The 26,272-nt window shown below is 40.2% G+C and overlaps 1 protein-coding gene across 4 annotated transcripts in view; it reads left to right on the plus strand.

The window, feature by feature from the left end:
• The first annotated feature begins 1,864 nt into the window (after positions 1–1,864).
• Positions 1,865–26,272, plus strand: part of LOC149445779 (tumor necrosis factor receptor superfamily member 10B-like) — a 50,635-nt gene continuing 26,227 nt past the window's right edge. For all 4 annotated transcript variants that reach the window (XM_089653398.1, XM_089653399.1, XM_089653400.1 and 1 more), the window contains exons 1-2: positions 1,865–2,102; positions 17,070–17,187. In XM_089653398.1, the coding sequence (XP_089509524.1) occupies positions 2,001–2,102; positions 17,070–17,187 (220 nt within the window). In that variant the 5' untranslated portion in view covers positions 1,865–2,000. The remainder of the gene's footprint in view (positions 2,103–17,069; positions 17,188–26,272) is intronic.

Consider the following 26,272-nt stretch of genomic DNA (forward strand, 5'->3'; position numbering starts at 1 on the left):
AGTTTTTCTTTCTTCTGGATCAGGTAGTCTGAGGTTTTTATTTCTTCTTTCTTCTTGATAAAGTTGTCTGAGGGGTTTATTTCTACCTTCTTCTGGATCAGGATGTGTGACGATTTTATTTTTACTTTCTTCTTGATTTGGTTGTCTGAGCCTCAAAGTAGGAATAAAAACCTCAGATAACCTGATTCAGAAGCAAGTAGAAATAATACCCTCAGATAACCTGATCCAGAAGAGGGTAGAAATAAAAACCTCAGAAAACTACATCCAGCAGAAGGTAGCAATAAACCCCTCAGACAACCAGATCCAGAAGAAAGTAGAAATAACACCCTCAGAAAATGTGATCCAGAAGAGGGTCGAAATAAAACAATATTGACTACCAGATCCAAAAGGTAAAAATAAACTCCTCAGACTCTGAGGAGTGTATTTCCACCCTATTCTGGATCCAGTTTTCTGTAGTTTTTATTTCTACCCCAGGGGCGGACTGACAACTCATGGGGCCCCCAGGCAATAGGGGATCATGGGGCCCCTGTGTCCTTGCCCACACTCAAAAAAAGCCTATAAAAGGTACCAGGGGCATCTCATGGGGCCCCCTACTGACCCCGGGCCCTTGGGCAGTGCCCGAGTTTCCAAATGGTCAGTCCGCCCGTTCTACTCCCTTCTGGATCAGGTTTTCTGTAGTTTCTATTTCTACCCCCTTCTGGATCAGGTTTTCTTTAGTTTTTATTTCTACCCCCTCCTGTATCAGGTTTACTGTACTTTTTATTTCTACCCCCTTCTGGATCAGGTTTTCTGTAGTTCTATTTCTACCCCCTCCTGGATCAGGTTTTCTGTACTTTTTATTTCTACCCCCTTCTGGATCAGGTTTACTGTAGTTTTTATTTCTACCCCCTCCTGGATCAGGTTTACTGTACTTTTTATTTCTACCCCCTTCTGGATCAGGTTTTCTGTAGTTTTTATTTCTACCCCCTTCTGGATCAGGTTTTCTGTAGTTTTTATTTCTACCCCCTCCTGGATGAGGTTTTCTGAGGGTTATTTCCAGCTTCTTCTGAATTAGGTGGGGTTGTGAAGATTCACAGACATTTTTTCCAATCCATCAATCCATGCACCAGGGTAATACAGTGCCTTGAAAAAGTATTCATACCCCTTGCAATTTTCTACATTTTGTCATATTACAACCAAAAACGTAAATGTATTTTATTGGGATTTTATGAACACAAAGTGGCTCATAATTGTGAAGTGAAAGGAAAATGATAAATGATTTTCAAAATGTTTTACAAATAAATATGTGGTGTGTATTTGTATTCAGTTCCTGTTACTCTGATACCCCTAACCAGGGGTGGACTGACAACTCATGGGCCCCCCGGGCAACGGGGGATCATGGGGGCCCCTGTGTCCTTGCTCAAACTCAAAAAAAGCCTATGAAAAAGGTACCAGGGGCATCTCATGGGGCCCCCTACTCACCCTGGGCCCTCGGGCAGTGCCCAAGTTTCCAGATGGTAATTCCGCCCCTGCCCCTAACTAAAATCTAGTGGAACCAATTGCCTTCAGAAGTCACCTAGTTAGTAAATAGAATCAAATAAGTGAATAGATGTAATGTAATCTCAGTATAAATAAATGTGTTCTGTGAAGCCCTCAGAGGAACATTAGTGAACACACAGCATCATGAAGGCCAAGGAACACACCAGTCTTTTGTCTGTATGTCAGATTAATGACATATCAAAGCATAAACATGTCCATGGGAAAAGAACAAGCTCGTCTTCCGAGTTCAATGAGCTCCGTGTGACGGGACAGGAGGGAGGCAGGGAAGCAGAGCACACAGGCGGAACACAAGCAGGCATGACGTGCTCTAGGGGGAGGAGCTACACTGACATTAGTGCAGTGAGCCTGTGTTCTGCCGGTATTTGAAGTGAAATCGTGGAACAGATCGTGCGATCCCGGGATCTGTAGATACATTGTGACATTACACGGACCCCCTCCCCCTCCTTGTGGATTTGTTCGCTATGGCCCCACTCGGGGCACCCCGCCGACCTGTGACCCCCGGACTGGACCCCCTGGCTCTGATCACCGGAAAATTCTACTTCTTCTGCCTCCTCCTCACCGCGGTCAGTACATGGGGCTCCGATCTATCTATACACCTGCCTGAACGGGTCCTGAATGGGTGGGGGGTCCTGGCTCACACTGGCTGGGTGGGAGACGGTGGTCTGGACAAATGATACAAAGTACTGGGGGCTTCACAGCCCCTTCCATGGTCACAGATAGACCCCTGTCCATCCATCCCTCCTGATCACACATTGTACCCTATACTTCTCAAAGGGGGAGGGGCTGTGACTGTTCATAGTAGACTCCATTCACTGACTGCATGATAGATATGGTCTATATATATATATAATACTGTGTGTATGGATAGATATGGTCTATATATATATAATACTGTGTGTATGGATAGATATGGTCTATATATATATATATAATACTGTATGTATGGATAGATATGGTCTATATATATATATATATATATATAATACTGTGTGTATGGATAGATATGGTCTATATATATATAATACTGTATGTATGGATAGATATGGTCTATATATATATAATACTGTGTGTATGGATAGATATGGTCTATATATATATATATAATACTGTATGTATGGATAGATATGGTCTATATATATATATATATATAATACTGTATGTATGGATAGATATGGTCTATATATATATATAATACTGTGTGTATGGATAGATATGGTGTATATATATATATATATATAATACTGTGTGTATGGATAGATATGGTCTATATATATATATAATACTGTGTGTATGGATAGATATGGTGTATATATATATATATAATACTGTGTGTATGGATAGATATGGTCTATATATATATAATACTGTATGTATGGATAGATATGGTCTATATATATATAATACTGTATGTATGGATAGATATGGTCTATATATATATATAATACTGTGTGTATGGATAGATATGGTGTATATATATATATATAATACTGTGTGTATGGATAGATATGGTCTATATATATATAATACTGTGTGTATGGATAGATATGGTCTATATATATATATAATACTGTGTGTATGGATAGATATGGTCTATATATATATAATACTGTGTGTATGGATAGATATGGTCTATATATATATATATAATACTGTGTGTATGGATAGATATGGTCTATATATATATATAATACTGTGTGTATGGATAGATATGGTCTATATATATATAATACTGTATGTATGGATAGATATGGTCTATATATATAATACTGTATGTATGGATAGATATGGTCTATATATATATATATAATACTGTATGTATGGATAGATATGGTCTATATATATATATATAATACTGTATGTATGGATAGATAAGGTCTATATATATATATATATATATATATATATATATAATACTGTATGTATGGATAGATATGGTCTATATATATATAATACTCTGTGTATGAATAGATATGGTCTATATAAATATATAATACTTTATGTATGGATAGATATGGTCTATATATATATATAATACTGTATGTATGGATAGATATGGTCTATATATATATATAATACTGTATGTATGGATAGATATGGTCTATATATATATATATATATAATACTGTATGTATGGATATCTATGGTCTATATATAATACTGTATGTATAGAAATATATGGTCTATATATATAATACTGTATGTATAGAAATTTGTGGTCTATATGTGGTCTATATATAATACTGTATGTATGGATATATATGGTCTATATATAATACTGTATGTATAGAAATATATGGTCTATATATAATACTGTGTGGATGGATATATATGGTCTATATATAATACTGTATGTACGGATATATATGGTCTATATATATAATACTGTATGTACAGATATATGGTCTATATATATAATACTGTATGTACAGATATATGGTCTATATATATAATACTGTATGTACGGATATATGGTCTATATATAATACTGTTTGCATGGATATATATGGTCTCTATATATAATACTGTATGTATGGAAATATGGTCTATATATAATATTATATGCATGGATATATATGGTCTATATATAATACTGTATGCATGGATATATATGGTCTATATAATACTGTATGCATGGATATATATGGTCTATATAATACTGTATGCATGGATATATATGGTCTATATAATACTGTATGCATGGATGTATATGGTCTATATATAATACTGTATGCATGGATATATATGGTCTATATATAATACTGTATGCATGGATATATATGGTCTATATATAATACTGTAGACATGGATATATATGGTCTATATATAATACTGTACACATGGATGTATATGGTCTATATAATACTGTATGCATGGATATATATGGTCTATATATAATACTGTAGACATGGATATATATGGTCTATATATAATACTGTATGTATGGATATATATGGTCTATATATAATACTGTATGCATGGATATATATGGTCTATATATAATACTGTATGCATGGATATATATGGTCTATATATAATACTGTAGACATGGATATATATGGTCTATATATAATACTGTATGCATGGATATATATGGTCTATATAATACTGTATGCATGGATATATATGGTCTGTATATATAATACTGTATGCATGGATATATATGGTCTATATATAATACTGTACACATGGATGTATATGGTCTATATATAATACTGTATGCATGGATGTATATGGTCTACATATAATACTGTAGACATGGATATATATGGTGTATATATAATGCTGTGTGGATGGATATATGGTCTACACATTTCCTCACCTGTGAGCAATATGAGGTGAGATTGAAGTCTTGGTTGGTCAAATTTCAAAATCAATGGTGGCACCATTGGATTACAAAACACACAAAATCTCTGATTTCTAAAGAACATTTGTTCAGAATTCAACCCATGTATGGCCTGCATTAGAGATCCTGCCAGTAACAGTACTTTTGTTTGCAGGCTGACAACACTAAGCCTCTGCTTCACAATTAGCAGCAGTGTTGTCAACTTGCCAGGTTTGCTCCAAGGTGGCCTTTGTGCTGCCTGTCTGATAATCCAACGGGCAACTGAAGGAGCACACACAGCAGGCTGACAACGATGCCGCTAATTGTGAGACAGTGGCATAGTGTTGTCAGCCTGCACCAGGAAGTGCTGTTACTGGCAGGTAAGAAATTTCACAATAGGAAAAATGTTTTGCTGAAAGCCCGCCTCCAGGAATTGAATAAAAAAACAACAGCCTCGCAGTAGAGGTGGGTGAGAGCAGAGTGTGGTCACTGAGCTCTTTCTTGTGGAATGCGGTCTGTAAAAGCTGCAACTGACTATACAAACACTGTTGTGACTATACAAACACTTCCATCTCCTCATGACAACTAGACATTCTGGTTTAGGTTGGTTTTAGAGCTGGCTGGGCACATTTTTCTCTCATGACCTCGGTACTGAGAATGAGAGGGCAGGGCGGTGTTCAGGAAGTCGTTTAGTGTGAGGTGACGTTATCATCGTACGGCACATTCATTGCCAGCCTACCTTCATTTCTGTGTCATGTGACATCAGATTTCACTCCGGCCCTGCACTTTGACATTTGGAACCCCAGGTTCTCCTTCTGAGATAATATAGGAAGTGGAAAGTCTTTTCTTGTTTTCATGTTGTGTGACTACAATTGCTGCTTACAAACATATTATGTGGATACTATGTAAGGGAACGTTGCACATACCAGGCCTAATGTCCTTCCATAGTGACAGGGGTTACACACCTTCACACATATACAGTGAATGTGGCCGACTTTAGTCAGGATTGTTGTGCTAGTTTTATGATGGCAAATCTAAGGGTCAAAGGCGTGCCACCAATGAGGCAAAAAAAGAGGCAACGACCTTAGGTGGCACTTGGGTGGACACACCATCCTCACCTCAGCAACATGGCACTGCTTAAACAAGGCAGCATTACTGAGCTGGGTGATAGGATGCTGTCGACTCGACATCTCAGCACTATTGGTTGTTATGAAGCAGGTGGCCGCATGCACCATAACCACCATTGACAATGTACATCCCAGTGTCTTTGCAGCCAGTGATGCTGTGTAGCCCAGCCGCCTGCCCCCTAGTAACCAATTATGCACAGCCGCACATTGGTTGCTGTGCCAGCATCCTAGCAACCAAAGCGGTGGCGAAAATGGAACGGGGACTCCCACCAGAGACTTTTTGAATGTTTGGAGGGGGGAAAAACAACGTCCTCAGGTGGCTTTTAATCTAAACTATATTGCCAAGAGTATTGGGCCTGCCTTTACACACACATGATCTTTAATGGCATCCCAGTCTTAGTCCGTAGGGTTCAATATTGAGTTGGCCCACCCTTTGCAGCTATAACAGCTTCAACTCTTCTGGGAAGGCTGTCCTCAAGGTTCAGGAGTGTGTCTATGGGAATGTTTGACCATTCTTCCAGAAGTGCATTTGTGAGGTCAGACAACGCACCCTCAGCGCAGTGATGTGAAGAGTCCCATAGGTTTTAAAGGGAAATATTTTGATTTGCGTTTTTAGCAAGGTAAAAATCAGTGTGAAAGGGCCCTAAATGGCTTGTAGAAGACTTCTGAAGTATTTTTACTTAGAAGTAAGTGTAGGAGCCTCCCCACACACGTTAAACAGCATGGATGGACGAATCTGCAGTGTGGTTGTCGGCAATGTGGGTGTCAGCTGTATTCTGGCATAGTGCCTGCATCTGAAGTCCATATATACTGTAAAGCAGGCCATACATGGGTCGAATTCCGAACGATTTTTTGATCTAAAATCGAAAACATCATTAGTTCTGTAATCCAATGTTGCCATTAATGATTTCAAAAATCAGTCGTTTTTCACAAATTTTCCAGCATGCCTGATAAACAAAATGGGGAGGAACCACGAAAATCGGCCAGTGCCATTGCTCCACTAACAGAGCGAAAACTGGGCGATTATTTTTATGTCCGATTTTCAAACGAAAAATCGTTCGAAAATCAACCCATGTATGGCCAGCCTAAACCTCTCTGTTACGTTTTGTAAGTTATGAGGTCGTTTAAAAGTGGAACTGCAGCCAGAACCCATTTTGGATATTGCATGGGAAGTTCAGAACCTCTGTTAAATTATTTATAAATCTGTACTTCTATCGCAGAGGTTTCTCATCATATCCTGTCCTGATGGTATTATAGGATGTTGTAGAAAATCCCCCCCAGATCATTTTATCACATGATCATTTTACCCTTTCCCAGTCTACTCTTGGTGTTGCACTTCCAACATAAAATGTTAGGCTAGGTTCAAACCTATGCAGTTTGCGTTTGATCCGTTTCTGCAATGCTTTTTGTGGTGCGCTTTGCGTATTTTTACGTGTTTTTGTTGCATTTTGCTTTATTTGGGGGCCAACTTGTTGCTGGGCAGGTTAAACCGCATCAAAAACGCACGCAAAATGCAGCACTTCCATTTTATATGTGGTTCCATTGAAGTCTATTGGAGTAAAAACGCAAACTGCTGCGGGAAAAGAAGTCCCTTTCGAAAAAGCACGCCCGCAAAAACTGCATAGATGTATAAGTGATCCATAGGAAATCCTAATAAATGGCATGCGCTGTGTTCCTGCAAAACGCATAGAAAAACGAAGCGTTGCGAACCTGGCCTTAGAGGTCTTATCACTTCCCTACTTCTAAACCAAAGGAGAAAAACTGGTTTTGGCTGGATTTCAACTTTAAGGATTGTTAAAACGTATGTCGCCAAAATGAGGAAACCAGGGCATGTCTGGACATGCAGCTTCACCACAACAGAAGTGCTTGGAATAAGCCGGGTCACCAAATGTGACTAGTTGGGCAACTAAAAAAAATTTTTATTACAAGAGGAGCAAGTTGGCAGATTACAAGCAAATAAACAGTGTTGTACCTATGCTATGCTGTGGATTTGAATAGTAAGCTCTGTGGTCCTTGCACACAAAGAAAGAACTGTTTATTGCAGGCTGGATCGCAGAGCTCACACTCAAAAAACACTCAAGCACATTTCAGCCTGGGTTCACATATATGCGGTGCGGTATATCGCATGTGATTCGCACAGGATCCGCACTGCATTCCTATGCAAATCACATGCGACTTGTGTGCGGTGCACTTGGAGCCATACATTTTGTATGGTTCTAATCACACCGTATCCGCACCAAAAAGGTGCAGGACCCTTTTTTTGGTCCACACTAGAATCAGATCACATGGGTATTCGCACCTATGTGATCCGATTCTGCACCTCGCACCGCGTTTTGTGGACTGATTTCGGGGTGCTGTTAACTTAACATACACACCCGCAGCGGTTCGCATGAACGGGGTGCGATTGTGATGTGATCCAAAAGTTGTACAGAAAACGCTGCGATTTCCGCACTGCATCAGTGTGAACCCAGGCACACACTGATCCGCCGCAAAAACACATAGGCATTTTTGCTGCGCTTTCTGAGCATTTTTAAAGGACATGTGACTTAAAAACTGCACCAAAAGCGCTTCTCAGAGGTGTTTTTGAGGCGCTTTTCAGGCATTTTCCATTGATTTCAATAGGAAATTTTTTGTTTTTGTAGCTTTTTTTTAACTCCCCAAACATGCCCCAAAGATGCTGCAAGCAGGAGTGTTTACACCACACCGCAAGCGGAACACCTCAGTGTGAAAACATACATAGATATACATTCACATACATAGGGAAGCAGTTTTCTGGAGCTTTTCAGGCACTTTTCTAAGGGCTCATTCACACTTGATTTTATTTCTAACTCTCGCCAAATGCCCCTATAGCGTTTGACAGGCGTTAGACAGGCGTTTGGGAAGTGTTTTTAACGCTCCTCAAACGCTCTCCAAACGCCCCATGCGCGGTTTTGATGCGGTTGATAGGCGTTTTCCAAGTGTTAAAACTGTACCATGAACATCTATATTGAAGTTATATGGTATTAACGCTCCGCAACCACCTTGCAACTGCCTCGCAACTGCCAGGCGTTTGCAGAGCGGCACCATAGACTTGAATGGGGGGCTTCAACTCCTCCTGACTCTACACGATTCAGTGTGAATGGCACAGTGTGCTGCCATGTGCAGAATTTTCATAGGCGTTTGAGAAGCGTTAAAAACGCTTCCCAAAAGCCTGTCTGATGCCTCCTGACAAAGCTAGTGTGAACTGAGCCTTATATATATACATACACAAACGCCAAAACGCTTCAAAAACTCCTCAGTAGCCTAATAAAAACTTTGGAGGAAGATTTACTAAAGCTGGAAAGTGGAAAATCTGGTGCAGCTGTGCATAGTAGCCAATCAGCTTCTAACTTCAGCTTGTTCAATTAAGCTTTGGCCATAAAAACTGGAAGCTGATTGGTTTGCATGCAGAGCTGCACCAGATATTGCATTCTCCGTTTTTAGTAAATCAGCCCCTTTGAGTATTTTTTTAGCTTATCTTATAACAAAAAATACCAATAGATATCAGTGTGGGATCCGATTTTATTTCCCTTTTTCTTCAGCCTGGGTTCACGCTGATACGGTGCGGAATTTGCATTGTTTTTTGTGCGAATTCTACAACCGCATCACAATCGCACCCCATTCATGCGAACTGCTGTGGGTGTGTATGTTACGTTAACAACACCCTGAAAGTGGTCCGCAAAACGTGGTGCGATGTGCAGAATCGGATCGCATGGGTATAAATACCCATGCAAACTTATTCTAGTGCAGATCAAAAAAGGGGCAGCACAGCGGCGAAATAGTTAGCACTTCCGCCTGGCAGTATTAGGGTCGTTGGTTCGAATCCCAGCCACGGCATCACCTGCCTGGAGTTTGCATGTTCTCCCTGTGCCTGCGTGGCTTTCCTCCGGGAACTCCAGTTTCCTTCCACACTCCAAAGACATGCTGGTAGGTTAATTGGATCCTGTCTAAATTGTCCCTAGTATGTGTATGTATGAATGTAAGTTAGGGACTTTAGATTGTACACCCCTTGAGGGTTAGGGACTGATGTGAATGTACAATATATATGTAAAGCGCTGTGTAACTTGATGGCTCTCTATAAGTACCTGAAGTAAATAAAAAAAGGGTCCTGCACCTTTTTGGTGCGGATGCGGTGCGATTGGAGCCATACATTTTGCTCAAATCGCACCACAACAGAATTCGCATGTGATTTTCACAGGAATGCAGTGCGGTTCCTGTAGGAATGACATGCGATTCTTCGCACCGCTGAAGTGTGAACCCGGGCTCAAGGACGGCATATACAAATCTTTAGAACTTCAAACTTTTCCAAAGCATATGCAGTCCATTGTGATGCAAACGTTTCCTGTCCTCATTCCACATTACTCATGCCGCCCCTGACGTACAGTACACACCCAGCTCGTCAGCGGAGGACCCTGTACTATCTATGTGAAAGGTGAAGGTTGCAGCATTTGGGAAACCACATTTATGTCACTCCATCTGGTGCGGCTGATAACACACATTTAGCAAAACGTTGCTGCAGATACAAAACTTACAAGAGAGGCAAAAGGGGGACATGGTGCTGAGATACAAAAATAATTTTTTATCATGTGATATGTTGAACCATGTTTACTTTATCTATGCTTAGGTTATGTCATTTCACACAAGAAAGTATAACCCGACTGGTGCGATGGACTTAAAGAACCACAAAACCTTCCATTAAAACCTATCTCAAGGCAAATATTATATAACCAGGGTAAAGCACTGTAGTTTTTATAATAGAAAGTACCACATGTCTAACTTCCATCACAGATTCAAAAAATGAGGGTATTGAGTGTGTTACTAAACCCACAACAGTAAAATCAGTCTGTATATGCAGTAAAGCATGCTTGTTATACTCACTGTGGAACCTAAGGGGTTAATCCTCCGCTGTCTGATCCTAACTTCTCTGATCCTCCCCTTCTTCCAGTGTCGTGTGGAGACACTCCGCACATGCTGAGTTTGGTGTGTATTGCTAGAGAGGGTTTTTGTTTTTTTGGGAGAGTGAATGTGATCAGCACAGAGCCAATCAGCACTGTCCAGACAGAGGGCAGGGCAGAATGTGGAGACAGTCTGCACATGCTCAGCTTGGTGTGTATTGCTAGAGAGTTTTTTGGGGGACAGTGCACGTGATCAGCACAGGGGCAGTTAGCACTGTCCAGACAGAGGTTCTGCATCTTCCTAGAGCAGAAAGAAAACTCCTTCTACAAGCTTTAACATGTGCTCTCCTGGACACTGATAGAAGTCACAAGACTGCTCTAACTGCTGATGAGAAAAGGTATTTAGCAGTTTATAATTACAACAATAATTGCATTTCCATGTTCTGTGTACTGTGGGAGACCAGATATAGTGAAAGCAGGGTCTTGGGTTAAGTAAAACTTTAAAGCGATTCTAAAGGTTCATTTTTTTATTTTGTAAAATAACAAACATGCTATACTTACCTGCTCTGTGCAGTGGTTTTACACAGAGCAGCCTGGATCCTCCTCTTCTCAGATCCCCCTCCCTTCTGTTGGGTTCCCCCACAGCAAGCAGCTTGCTATTGGGGCACCCTCTTCTCCATGTGTCCATTCACACGTGGAGCCGCAGTGTCCCCCCCCCCCCCCATTGGCTGACTGTCTGTGATTGATTTGTTTTCTTACCCAATGAGGAGGCAGGGATCCGGAACAGCCAAGGCTGTCATTCACATCGATGGATCGTGATGAGGCTCAGGTAAGTAATAAGGGGGGCTAAGGGGTAAGTAATGAGGGTGGCTGCTGCGTACAGAGGTTTTTTTACCTTCATGCATAGAACGCATGAAAGTAAAAAACCTTCAGCCTTTACAACCACTTTAAACTCTTATTTTAAATAGTGGGCAAAGCACCCATTCTTCCTCTTGGGCCAAAAGTACTTGTAGACCACCCTACCATAACCTGTGTGGTTACAGTTTCTCAGCCCTACTGCATAGAAGCCATTGTTTTTATACCCTGCACTAATCATGGCCAACATGCCTAAAACAGACCCAAAGCCTCTCCCGTCCTCTGGAACTCCTTACCCCAATCTGTCCTGCTATCTCCTACTCTGTCTACCGTTAGGTTATCCCTGAAAACTCTCTTTTCAGGGAAGCATATCCCACCTCCACTTATCAAATGGAACTTTTACTTTCTCAAACGGCTTGTAGACAAGCCCCAGGCCAGAGGTACCCAGTCAGGGAAAAACTGCACACACAGTTCTTCATTGTTGTAATTATCTGGTATGTTGCATATATAGGTTAACAGTAATGAATGATAACAGTTCCTGTAGGCACAGATATGTGGCAATTTCACAGTATTACAGGTACGGGGCCTGTAATACTGAACGGGGTGGCAGCAGTGGTGTATTTAGGTTTTGTGCTGCCCTAGGCAACACTAAAATTGGCCGCCCAACTTCCCCTCCCCCCCACCCTGCACAAAAAGAGCCTGACACCGAGCAACACCAACTGACCAACACCACATCACTCTGCACCCCCCACTATTACACCCACTGACACTAATGATGGGGCACTATTCCTCCCACTGATACCAATTATAGGGCACTACTCCTCCCAATGACACCAGTTATGGAGCACTATTCCTCCCACTAATACCAATGATGGGGCACTATTCCTCCCACTAATACCAATGATGGGGCACTATTCCTCCCACTAATACCAATGATGGGGCACTATTCCTCCCACTAATACCAATGATGGGGCACTATTCCTCCCACTGATACCAATGATGGGGCACTATTCCTCCCACTGGTACCAATTATAGGGCACTACTCCTCCCAATGACACCAGTGATGGAGCACTATTCCTCCCAGTGATACCAATGATGGGGCACTATTCCTCCCACTGATACCAATGATGGGGCACTATTCCTCCCACTAATACCAATGATGGGACACTAGGACTTCTCCAGGGCTTCCCCCATCCTCTGGAACTCACTACCCCAATCCATCAGGCTGTCACCTACCCTCCTCACCTTTAGGCGCACCCTGAAAACCCATCTCTTCAGGGAAGCCTACCCCATCCTCACCTTATTGCTGATCTCCTCCACTCTTCCTACCACTCCATCCCCCACAGCTATTTCCTCCTGTACCACTATCCCCTCCCTCCTAGATTGTAAGCTCCAAGGAGCAGGGCCCTCGAACCCCTCGTGTATTGTATTGTATTGTTACTGTACTGTCTCGTGTACTGTCTCCCATTATATTGTACAGCACTGAGCAAACTGTTGGCGCTATATAAATACTGTATAATAATAATAATAATAATTCCTCCCACTGATACCAATGATGGGGCACTATTCCTCCCAATGACACCAATGATGGAGCACTATTCCTCTTACTGACACCAATGATGTAATTTTTCTACTGCAACTGACCACCAAGCCTATGGCACTGTGTACTCCCAATGATGCCAGGGCATTTTGTACTCCCACTGGCCAAAGTCCAGCCCCCCTAAAGTTTGAAGGGTAGTAAACTGGCCCTTTGTTTTGAAACTTTGGAGTCCCCTGGTCTAAAGGAATGCTTTAATAAAATGAAGAACAAACCACTTTAGATTTGTGTTGGAAGAAAGACACAAAAATATATTTTATTTTATGAAGGTCCTACTGTGCTTGGCCATGTAGATCATTCATTGAACAAAACACAAAGTGGGCATTCAATGAGAAAGATACAAATTGGGCAAAACCTGTCTGTGGTCTGTGGCCAACCTAATTAGAAAAGTGTAGTGATTACACATCAAAAGCGGTAAACCAAAGATTTAATCTTTTACTGGTCTAGTTACTGTAAATTGACATGAGTTACTGTAGATTACTATAGGTTGACCACAGCCTTTGCACATTGTATTCTCTTATCCCATTCATAGTACTGTGGAATGTGGAGTCACAGCCAGACTTTAACCTCTAACTCATTCCTCTGTTAAAGGAGAAACACAGGTTGATAAACACTACAAAATTAAATGCAGACTTGCAGTATATTCCTTAAAAGGTAGATCTAAAAAAAAAAAAAAATCTTTATTTACATCTATGAACATGGGCATGGGACAATGATATCTACACAAGCATTTCAATGTACACAGTAGTGTAAGATAGCATATACAGTTGTGTTCAAAATAATAGCAGTCAGACATCACTAACCTGATCAATCACTGTTTTTGGTAGAAATGATATTTCTACATGGCAACTAATTTACTAGCAGGTGTAGTAGAGTAATAGAAATCCAACAGACCCAACAGTCATGACATGCATGCTGCTGATTCTGTGTAATTGAATCACTAATTGAAAGGGGCATGTTCAAAATAATAGCCGTGTGGAGTTCTATTAGTGAGGTCATTCATTCTTTGAAAAACAGGTGACAATTATTGCCCTTATTTAAGGAAGGAAGGCAGCAAATGTTGTACATGCTGGTTACAGTGCATTTCTCTCTGAAATTCTGAGGAAAATGGGTCGTTCCAGACATTGTTCAGAAGAACAGCGTACCTTGATTAAAAAGTTGATTGGAGAGGGGAAAACATATAAAGAAGTGCAAAAAATTATAGGCTGCTCAGCTAAAATGATCGCAAATGCTTTAAAATGGCATCCAAAACCTGAAAGACGTGGAAGAAAGCGAAAAACTACCATTCGAATGGATAGAAGAATAGCCAAAATGGCAAGGACTCAGCCAACAATCAGCTCCAGGAAGATCAAAGAAGGTGTAAAGTTACCTTTGAGTACTGTTACAATTAGAAGACGCCTCTGTGAAGCCAAGCTATCTGCAAGAAGCCCCCGCAAAGTCCCACTGTTGAAAAGACGTGCTGAAGAGGTTACAATTTGCCAAAGAGCACATTGACTGGCCTAAAGAGAAATGGCGCAACATTTTGTGGACTGATGAAAGTAAGATTGTTCTTTTTGGGTCTAGTGGCCAGAGACAGTTTGTCAGACGACCCCCAAACACTGAATTCAAGCCACAGTACACTGTGAAGACAGTGAAGCATGGTTGCGCAATCATCATGATATGGGGATGTTTCTCATACTACGGTGTTGGGCCTATTTATCGCATACCAGGGATCATGGATCAGTTTGAATACATCAGAATACTTGTAGAGGTCATGCTGCCTTATGCTGAAGAGGAAATGCCCTTGAAATGGGTGTTCCAACAAGACAACGACCCCAAACACACCAGTAAACGTGCAACATCTTGGTTCCAGACCAACAAGATTGACGTTATGGAGTGGCCAGCCCAATCCCCGGATCTTAATCCAATAGAAAACTTGTGGGGTGACATCAAAAATGCAGTTTCTGAGGCAAAACCAAGAAATAGAGAAGAACTGTGGAATGTAGTCCAATCATCCTGGGCTGGAATACCTGTTCACAGGTGCCAGAAGTTGGTTGACTCCATGCAACACAGATGTACAGCAGTTCTCAGAAACAGTGATTATACAACTAAATATTCATTAAGTGATTCAAAGGAAAGCAAAATCTTCAAACATATTTCAGTTTATATAGTGAATGTTTGAGTTTGTAAAGAAGAATACAAACACTGCTATTTTTTTGAACAGTCTAATATTCACCTTTCTTCAATTTTTTTAGAGGAACAACACAAATTTGATATATTTTTCTTCATGTTTTGATTTGGAATAGAATGTGTAGTGTTCCCAATGCATTTGTGTGTATGGAAATAAAAGCTATTACAAGGCTTTTGAGCTTTATTCACTTTTTTCAACACACTGCTATTATTTTGAACACAACTGTACATATCAGACCAACAGGGAGTACTACAGTAGAGTAATCGTTACATTTGTTGCTAGGTGGAGGTAAATGTAGCAAGATGTAATAATGTACATATTCAAATCTGTCTTGATAATAGCCACCTATAATGCACTGCACATTAGACTGAGAGTTTTCTCTGAGGCCAACAGGCTTTGCTGCACACACATATGCCATCAGGAGGAGAGGGATGACCTCACCAGTGTGCTAATGCTCCATCCTTGACCAATAATGCGGCAGGGGCAGCAAGACTACATTACGGCTCTGGAGCAGAAAAAGTGGGCTCATAATCTGGTTGTGTAACTCTTAGTACTGACTGGACAGAATTAAGTCAGTACACCTTCCCACATGGAAGAAAAATATATTTGAAATATATTCTAAAAATATTCTTCCAATAATATTGCCATATATTTGAAATGCTACAATTCTGGCCATATTCAATATATTTCAAAATATATTTCAATAAATATATATATATATATATATATATATATATATATATATATATATATACTGCATGTTGAAATGCGTTTTTATTACAAAATATATATATTTTACAAATATATTTCAAATATACTGTATGTCTTTAAAAATAAAAATCTACATTTTTGGAATGCATTTACAAATATATGTAAAAATATATCTTAAAATGACTTTTTTATATGTTATATTTAGTATATATTTATATATATATATATATATATATATATATATTTTTTTTTTTTTAAATATTCTTCATATATTTTGTAATAAAAACGTATTTCAACATGCAATATATATATATATATATATATATATATATATATATATATATATTTTATTTTTAATATAATAAATATGGCCAATATTTGGAAGAATATTTTTAAAATATATTTCAAATATATTTTTCTTCCAAGTGGGTACGCAGCGAATTTTGGTGCAATGACTTTATTCTTGCCCTTATACATAATAGCTGGACAAAATTGTAACTCACCCCTGCTTTATCTGGACAGTCTGTGAAATTATTGTGAAAGCACACTGTAGTGACTTAGAATTTACCACATCCAGGCTTAGGATATTCACTCTTCCTATCTGCTCCCTTGGTCCATGGTCATGGAAGACTCCCAGAAACTTAGGAAGAATATGCATGTAAAGACAGCCCGGGACCCCAGTGCTACAAACATGAATAGAATTTGACTTTACTGTCCCATTAAAGTTTCAGAAAATGATATGCTACAAACTTTACAAGGCTATTGAATATGTTATGAATACATTTGCTGTTGTGATGAGTTGTAGCTGATCAATTGTATCTCCTCCTCTCTGCAGGTTCTTTCATACACGAACGGCCTTCCTACAAGGACTGAAAGACTCATATCTGAGAATGATCGGTACTACTCGGTAGAAGGGCAGAATGGCCTAATCAAATGTCTCCTGTGCCCTGCAGGTAATTCACTCCCCTTTAGGAACTTTCACCCATGGATATCTGGTTGTCATTTAGCCTTTGACTTGAATGAGATCTATGGGTGGCTGTGATCATTCCAACCTTTCTGTGACCTCAAGTCAAAATGTTTATTTCTTCATTTTGAATAGGGTAGGGAAGGATTAGAACCCATATTAAGTTTTAACTCCTATCTGGGGCTTCATTAGAGAGACTTCATTATTTCCAATTTTAGTGACAATAGTTTTACTAGAGAGGAAGTGAGGGGAAATCTCCAACAGCAAAATGGGCAAAAATAAAGGTGCTTTTTTAGTAGGGACTAGAACCCCTGTCAACTGGTTATTGCTGTCTAAGTCCTTGTTGCAGTCCTTTCTTCACTAAAAGGAAGACAAAAGTCTAATAATAATATTACATAACATTAACCACTTAAAGTGTTACTAAACCCAGGACCCTGCATTGACTATATCTGGTCTCCCACAGTACACACAACATGGAAATGCAATTGTTTTAGTAAATATAAACTGCTAAATACCTTTTCTCATCAGCAGTTAGAGCAGTCTTGGAACTTCTATCAGTGTGCAGCAGAGCACTGGTTAAAGCTTGTAGGAGGAGATTTCACTCTCCTGTAGGAGGAAGCAGGACCCCTGACCCTCTGTCTGGTTTCTGATTGGCCCTGTGCTGATCACATGCGCTCTACCAAAAAAAAATAAACTCTCTAGCAATACACCCCAAATTGAGCATGTGCAGCTTGCCCTCGAGGCTCTGTTCTAACAGGAAATATTTAGGAGACACCGGAAGAAGGGAAGGATCAGGATCAAACATCCTTTTTACACAATGTGGAGGATTAACCGCTTAGGTTTCACAGTGAGTATAACAAGCATACTTTACGGCATATATCGACTGATTTTACTGTTGTGGGTTTAGTAACACTTTAAGCCCCAGAAGATTTTACCCTCTTCATGACTGGGACATTTTTTTGCTATTCGGCACTGCGCTTCATTAACTGGCAATTGTACAGTCATACTGTTCTGTACCCAAATTAAATTTATAAATAATTTTTTATTATATAAATGAAGACAAAACATTTTGAAAAAAAAAACAATATATTTTACTTTACTATAAAACATGTAATAACAAAATTTAAAAAAAATCAGATTTCTTTGGTAAAAAAATCCCAATCAGCATATATTTATTGGTATTGCATGAAAGTTATAGCATTTACAGAAGATGGTACATATGCTAGAATTTTTATTTGTTCATTGATTTATTTATTTATTTAATGGTGGCAATCAGCAATAGGCAATCTGCCACTAACTGACGATGGGTGGAACTGACTTAATGACACTGACATCACCGGTCACACTAACACTGTGATCAGTGCTGATACTATACACTGTTGCTGTCCTAATGACACTGGTTGGGGAGGGGTTACCATCTAGAGCCAATCAAAGCATTAACTGTTTGCCTAACAGTTTTAATGTGTGTAGCGTGTGCTGCTTTTACTGAGAGATGTGCCTGCTTTTATTCCCTGCTTTCTAGGAAGAAAAACGGACACATCACTGTTGTCCATAGAGAGCCTGGCCATTGGCCATAGCAAATGACAGCACAGCCCCCTAACCAGAAATGCTGGTACAAGTATATATGTGATCTGGTGCAGCGGGGCCACATTGTAGTAGTAAGGCTACAGTGCGCAGTCCAGAAGGGTTAAAGGGGAAGCAGCCTGATTTGCAACTAAACGTGTTGCTAATTTGCTTGATAAAAGTCCCCCAGTGTGTAGTCACAAATCAGGCTGATTCCCCTTTAGCAAAGTCTCTGCAACAGGTTTACAGATCTGTGCGTCTGTATTCCACGGCAGCCAAGTACGACAGTTTCCAAAATTCAAAGGCAGATTTATTACTGAAGATTACACCAATTTCCACTTTAAATTGACACAGAAGTAAGAAGGGGTTAGCATCAGGTTTAACTCAGTTGCAAGTGTGACTTTAAAGTAGCTAAATGGAGAATTTAAATTAAGCTGCCCCTAGATGGATCAAAATTTGTCTTTCAGCAGAATTTGAATGAATTTTGATCCAGCTATGGCCATTACCCACTGCACAAAAGTCTGTCTACAATTTACCTATGTTGAATAGGACTGTTGGAAAACTTCTGTTGATCAGCTGCCTGCGGCCAACAGACGTATTCTGACACCCCGCAAGCAAAGTACAAATGGCACAGTGGGGAGGATTCCTCCATCCATCCTGCATGTGTGGATGGGGGGATCTGTTTGTTTTTTTCGATAGATGCCAGCCAATATATAACCAGCCTCAGATTATCACATGTAATAAGTCTTTGTTATGATGCATTTCACTGCTCCTATTTACCAATTCTTTGCCTTGGAACAAGATTGGTAAATGTCCCCCACTCTGTTCAGAAAGGAAACTGTTTCAGCGCATCGCACTGTTTACATTTATTTTCGCTTTGCTTTCTTGGAATTTCATAAAGGTGCATGCCATTTAAGTCTGCACTGCCGCACATTGCACTGTGCTATGGTCTAGTGCAGTGTTTCTCAACCTTTTTTCAGTCAAGGCACCCTTTAAAATTATGGACAGTCCCGAGGCACACTTTAACATTTTGGACAGTCTTGAGGCACCCGATTCTAAAATGTGAAATATTTATATAATGCAGCAACATCTACACATGTAGGACTCCCAACATTAGAGGTGATTTATTCTTCCAAAGCAAATACACTTTTGCACACTGGTACTGACTAGTATTCCAATGTTTTTCTTCCCCTTCAGTTTTTCTCTATCACTGACCTAATGTGGCCCCAGCACTGATGGAGAGGGGTGGGGGAGGGTCAAACTAGGATGCTGTGCAGGCAGCTGACATCCTTCTTATCAATTGATGACGTCATTGGTTGTCAGGATGCTGGTGGATAGAAGGTCATAATGGTGCACAATGATAAATTGTGGCTTTGTGTAACTAAAAGGCAGGCTTGTTCCACCCGCTGGCTTGTATATAAGTTTTGGCCAATTTTTAGACATTTTGCCAAGGCACCCCTGAAGAAACCTCAAGGCACCCCATGGTGCCTGGACACCCTGGTTGAGAAAGGCTGGTCTAGTGACCTGGGATGCCATCCAGTGTTGTGCAGAAAAATGTTTGCATTTGTGCTCACCACACCGAATGTCACACAAGCATTGTGGTGTACATGGGCCACATAGAAATCAGTTGTTTTTTATGTGCCCCTCAGTGATTGGCATTGCTCAGGTGCAGAGAAACACCAATCACTGCAAATATTGTGAATGGATCCTAAGTGAAACACCCATTTTTCTCATGGCTTACTCTAGGTTCACACCTAATCATTTTCTGCAGCGTTTTGCAGAAACGCAGTACAGTCCATTTAACATGATTTCCTATGGGACAGGTTCACATCTCCGTGTTTTCACCCGGTGCATTTTTTGGAAAGGGTCAGGGACCCTTTGAATGCAAAAAGTTGCGTTTTTGGTTCTGTAGACTTCAGTGGAAACACTGCAGTAAAGCGTGTATTGCATTTTTGCTGCATTTTGCATTTTAAATCTGCCTAGCAACAAGAGAAATTTAAGAAATGAAAAAAAACCCGCAAAACACAGCAAAACCGCATCAATAACGCAAGTGCAAAAAACGCAACACAGTGCAGAAACGGTTCAAACGCAATCTGCATAGGTGTGAACCTAGGGTAAAGCTGGCCATAGATGGATTGAAATTTGTCCTGTTCAGCAGGAATTTGATACATCTTTGGCCATTCTTTATCTAACGATTGACTTCTTTCAAACTTGGAAATGTTTTATTTGATCAGCTCTTGCAGCCAATCAATTGCTGTACTGATCAATGTGTTCTGACAGCGGAGGAGTTCCTATAACACTGCTCACTGCCTGAGCGAAAAAAACGATCCATGTATGGCCAGCCTAATATCCAGATGAGCCAAATTCTAGCAGATAATAGAGTTATGTGTTAGAAGAAGAATTAAGGTGTCCAGGATTTTATGGGAAAGGTTAACATGGTTTTGAGCAGCAGAGAAAGAAATACATGAAGCAAATGAATGGTTAACACAAAATGCCCACTAGTGCCTTACAAAAAAGCCGAGGAGAAAGCCTTGCGTAACCCAACATACTACGTAGCAGTGGCGTTATTTTTTGCAGCCTATAACCTGGGATCTGGAAGTTGAGTCACATCATCTGCATACAATAGATAACACACATGATATACAGTGTACAGGATGGACAAGTCTCGTTCTGGCATTCGGGGAATTTAGACTTCTGAGGGACAAGGACGGGTTTTTCCAGGAGAAAATGAATTACACAGTTATTTAGACGGATCATGTGATTGCACGCTGATCCTTCACCTGTCTCTTCAGAAATATGAACATTCGTGAGATATGAAAGAATACCTTTCCACTGTAATGTGAAAAAATTAATATGACGTTGGTGGGAAATGTAGAATGGGGGAGATTTACTAAAACTGGTGCACACAAATTCTCGTGCAGTTGTGCATGGTAACCAATCAGCTTCTAATGTCATCTTTTTCAATTAAGTTTTGACAACAAAATCTAGAAGCTGATTGGTTATTATGCAGAGCTGCATCAGATTCTGTGTGCACCAGTTTTATAAATCTGTATTGTATCATTTATTTTATTTTCATTTATTATAGGTTCTTTATTATAGCGCTGTCAATTTACGCAGCGCTTTACATATATATTGTACATTCACATCAGTCCCTAACCCTCAAGGGGAGTACAATCTAAGGTCCCTAACTCACATTCCTACATATACTTACTAAGGCCAATTTAGACAGGAGCCAATTAACCGATCAGCATGTCTTTGGAGTCATGTTATGTTTTTTAAATTATATTTACTGCCAAAACTTTTTGGATGGGGTAGGGAGGGGTTAAGCTAGCCAGATTTTGTCATACTATTGCTGGATTGTCCAAAATGTACAAAGTGGGTGACCCTGACAGCACCCTTCCAGAACAACAAAACATCACTCAAATATTGACTCCATGCATGCGGGTATTTTGATAATGCTGGTAATGATAGCTGTGTAATGTCATGTTAAAATTTTGAGTTTTTCAGCTTTTCTTAGCGTTTTTGCATTAGTGTTTAGTGGCTTTTTTAGCTTTTTTTGGGTCAAAAAAAGTCCACAAACGCCAGTTTGCTGCATTTTACCACGTTTTGCTGCTTTGTTCAGCGTTAGAGCATTTTTACAGCTAAAAAACTCCTCTAGAAACCCACTAGTTCTGGGTTTTTTTTCCAGCCAAAAAATGTCCCTACCAAAAAATGTTGATTACAGTCTATATGTACATGGACATATAGGATAACATGCTGGGGGGTTTACTAGCTGTAGAAAAAAATGTCAAAAGCCAATAACAGCAGCTGTAAAAATGCCCAGTGTGTATGAGGACTAAACCGGGTGGAAAATAATTGCCCAAACAGTGACTGTATTCTAACAGATGTAGTCACTGTTTGGTTATTTGGGTAGCAGTGGGCATTGCAGCTGTTTGAATACAATAGCCGGCAGTACAGCTTCCTCCTTGCATCCCGTCTGTGTGTTTATGACTAGCCATAGACACCCCGACAATTTTTTTTTTATTGCTGCCTCTAACCCTCTGAGGTAGATTCCCACCTTTTCTACTTGTATTGGTGATCATTGTTAAAGAGTCAGAAAATTGTGGCGTTGTCACCAGATCAAAAGGTGAGGGAAAATCTTCCATTGTGGACACCTGTTCCAGTGACATTTCCCTTACTTTGTACAGATTTCCTCTCACTTCCTGTTGTGTCGGGTTCAGTTCTTTGTTGGAGTTGTGAGAGTGAACCCTATGTAAACTCCATAGAGGTAAAGCATATGTCAAGACAATTTAAAAAAGCATATTTAGCACATCTTTGCAATGCATGAACATTTCCTAATGTTTTGTAGCTTTAAAAATGATGCGAGCACAGAAAAATTGCTGTTTGCCAGATATATAGCATGCTCCTACCCTCCTCCTTGATGTGACAACACAATGGAGTTGATTTACTAAAACTGGAGAATGCAAAATCTGGTGCAGCTGTGCATGATAGCCAATCAGCTTCCAACTTTAGCTTGTTCAGTTAAGCTTTGACAATAAAACCTGGAAGCTGATTGGATTCTATTCAGAGCTGCATCGGATTTTCCACTCTCCAGTTTTAGTAAATCAATCCAAATGTGTTCTTGGCTCTGAATTACCAAACACATTGTGCCAGCCCTGACTACTTCATTTCTGATGGAGTGCAAAGGAACACAGACCTCTCTTCTTCTCCTCCCTACTTCATTTCCATAACCCTCCTTATATACAGAAAGAGAGCACAGGAAGTTATCAGCTCACAGAACTGGGCATTTTTTGCACGTATTGAACAAACATGACAAAACACTTTTAATTGGTTATTTAACCGATTCCCGTCCGACCTATAGCAGAAGTACTGCTACAGGGTGGCACGGGTGCGCAAAGTCACGTATATATATATATATATATATATATATATATGTGATTTTGCATTTCCGGGTAGGGGGTGTGCGAGGTGCCATCCAATGATTACTCGCCGTCACCCGGTGATTGCTGAGCATCTCTGATGGGGGGGGAGTGTGGGTGGGAGAAGTGTTTGTAAACAAAACAGTTCTCTCCCCTGTCAGCTGCAGCACAGCCATGCAAAGCAGTGTGCTTACAGTGAGGCACACACACAGCCCAGTATACAAAACAGCATACAGTTAACCCTTTGATCACCTCACATGTTAACCCTTTCCTGCCCAGTGCCATTAGTACAGTGTCAGTGCTTTTAATTAGCACTGATCATTGTATTGGTGTTACTGGGGATGTCAGTGACACCAAGTCAGTTCCCCTCAGTGTCAGAATGCTCTATAAGTCCCTGATCGCCGCCATTACTAGTAGGAAAAAAAAATCCTAGTATATATACACTGCCATTTGTACACGCTATAACTTTCACGTAAACCAATTAATTTACAGGCCTCAGGGCCTGGTCTGTGCACAATTTGGCACGGCCACTTTTTTATTTTCTATTTATTTAATTTATTTTCACTCCCACGTTTTGTCACTTTTTCTTACTTTTGTGTGTGTTTTCACAGGATGGAGGGTGTGGGTCCTCGGGCCTGCCCTGAAGTCTAGGGGGAGAATGTGTGGCCTTTTGGTTCCTTCCTCCCCTGATCCCTAGGGGGTTTTCTCTTTGGGAGAGCCCCCTGACCAAGTACTGGGTGTCCGGTTTCGGCTGGACACAAGGAACGGTGGTCCACCAGGCCTTTTGGCCAGGAGGACCAAATGGGAACCTTGTCCCTGTCAGGAGCTTCGTGCCCCGGGGGATCAGGGTAGCGGTCCAGCCCCTTTAGGGGTAGGACAAAAGCACACCCCTAAGTGCACTTTTTCGTGTGGTGTTTTGTACTTGCACTTTTTTTGTGAACACTTACGGGTTTTTTTGTTATAGTTGCACGTTTGCGGACTTAAAAAAAAAAAAAAAAAATTAATTTACATGTATTGGGATTTTCTTTAGCAAAGACATGGAGCAGAATACATTTTGGTTGAAATTTATCACGAAATTAGATTTTTTACATTTTTTTACTGGACATGTTTAATAGCAAAAAGTAAAAAATATTGTTTTTTTTTTTCAAAATTGTTGATCTTTTTTTTTATAGCGCAAAAAATAAACACTGCACAGGTGATCAAATACCATCAAAATATTCGTGGGAAATAAGGACGTAAATTTCATTTGGATGCAGTGTTGCATGACCATGCAATTGTCAGTTAAAGTAATGCAACGTCGTAACTCAAACCAATGGCCTGGTCAGGAAGGGGGGTAAATCCTCTGAAGGGCAAGTGGTTAACAGACCAAATGGAAGCAAAATGAAGTTCATTGCTAGGAATTATGTACACTTTAAAGCCCATCGCTATAAAAATAACAATTTTCCCATGCAGCGGAAAACTGCTGTTTTGTCTAGGAGTGAGCAGAAATCTCATACTCAACTGATCCTTCGATCCTCTGGAAAACAGCACTTCCCCACAGGCAAGCGGTGAACTGTTCCTGGTCTACGGAGCCTGCTCTGGGCGTTATGACATCAGGAACAGTCCACTATTCAAGACCGCTGGGGAGTGCAGAGGTGCTGAACTGGTCTTGTGCGGGGAGGATCGGAGGATCAGGTAAGTATATCTTCGCTCTCCCCTAGAAAAAAATAAGTAGTTAACCCATGCAGTGGGAAAATATTATTTTTTTGCTTGGAGATTGGCTTTAATGTTTCCCCCACCTAACAGGTATGGCAGCTGGCCCAAACACCAACTTTTGGAAGGAAGGGGGAAGGTGATTTGCTCTTCCATACTGCAAATCACTGGGTATTAAAAAAGAAATGTCTTATTTCTGAATCACTGCTTCATAATAGAGTGCTTGCTGACACCTAGATTGGAATGATTGGAATTAACTGTACTTTAAATTGTTCCAACTTGTATTGTTAATTATGGCTTCAAGAATTAATGTATTATGACACACCTTTCTCAGGGCGTTTTCCTATTGGAGGAAACTTTTTACCAAGACTATAATTTCATAATTGGAACTGTCATTTGCACAGGATGCATAGAGGAAGATTTACTAAAACCGAAGCACTCAGAATCTGGTGCAGCTGTGCATAGTAACCAATAACCTCCTTCATAATTCAGCTTGTTCAATTAGGTTTGACAATTAGGTTTCTATGCAGAGCTGCACCAGATTTTGAATTCTCCAGTTTTAGTAAATCTCCCCCATAGTGCAGTGGAAGAAGGTAGTTTTGCCCTTATGGGTCAATCAGATGGTTTCAAAAAACTGTTACATTTCTGGCAAATGCTGGGAATTTAACAAACATTTGCTTTTACTCTCGATTGCTTGTCAAACCATCAAATGGCTGGTGTCATAAATGATCACATGTGCAGCACCATGGCAGTTGAAGATCAGACAGAGGCTAAGATGGCAGCTTCCTTGGCTGAAAACTTCCACTGTATCTGTTTCACAAAACCATTACTTTCAAGGCATGCCATGAATGATGACTGTACAGTTAGTAGTATGCTTAAAGCAGAGCTCCAGTTATGTTT

This window comes from Staurois parvus, unplaced genomic scaffold, assembly GCF_062004578.1.
Source record: "Staurois parvus isolate SC_StPar_1 unplaced genomic scaffold, SC_StPar_1.0 ptg000710l, whole genome shotgun sequence".
NCBI classification, from domain to species: domain Eukaryota; kingdom Metazoa; phylum Chordata; class Amphibia; order Anura; family Ranidae; genus Staurois; species Staurois parvus.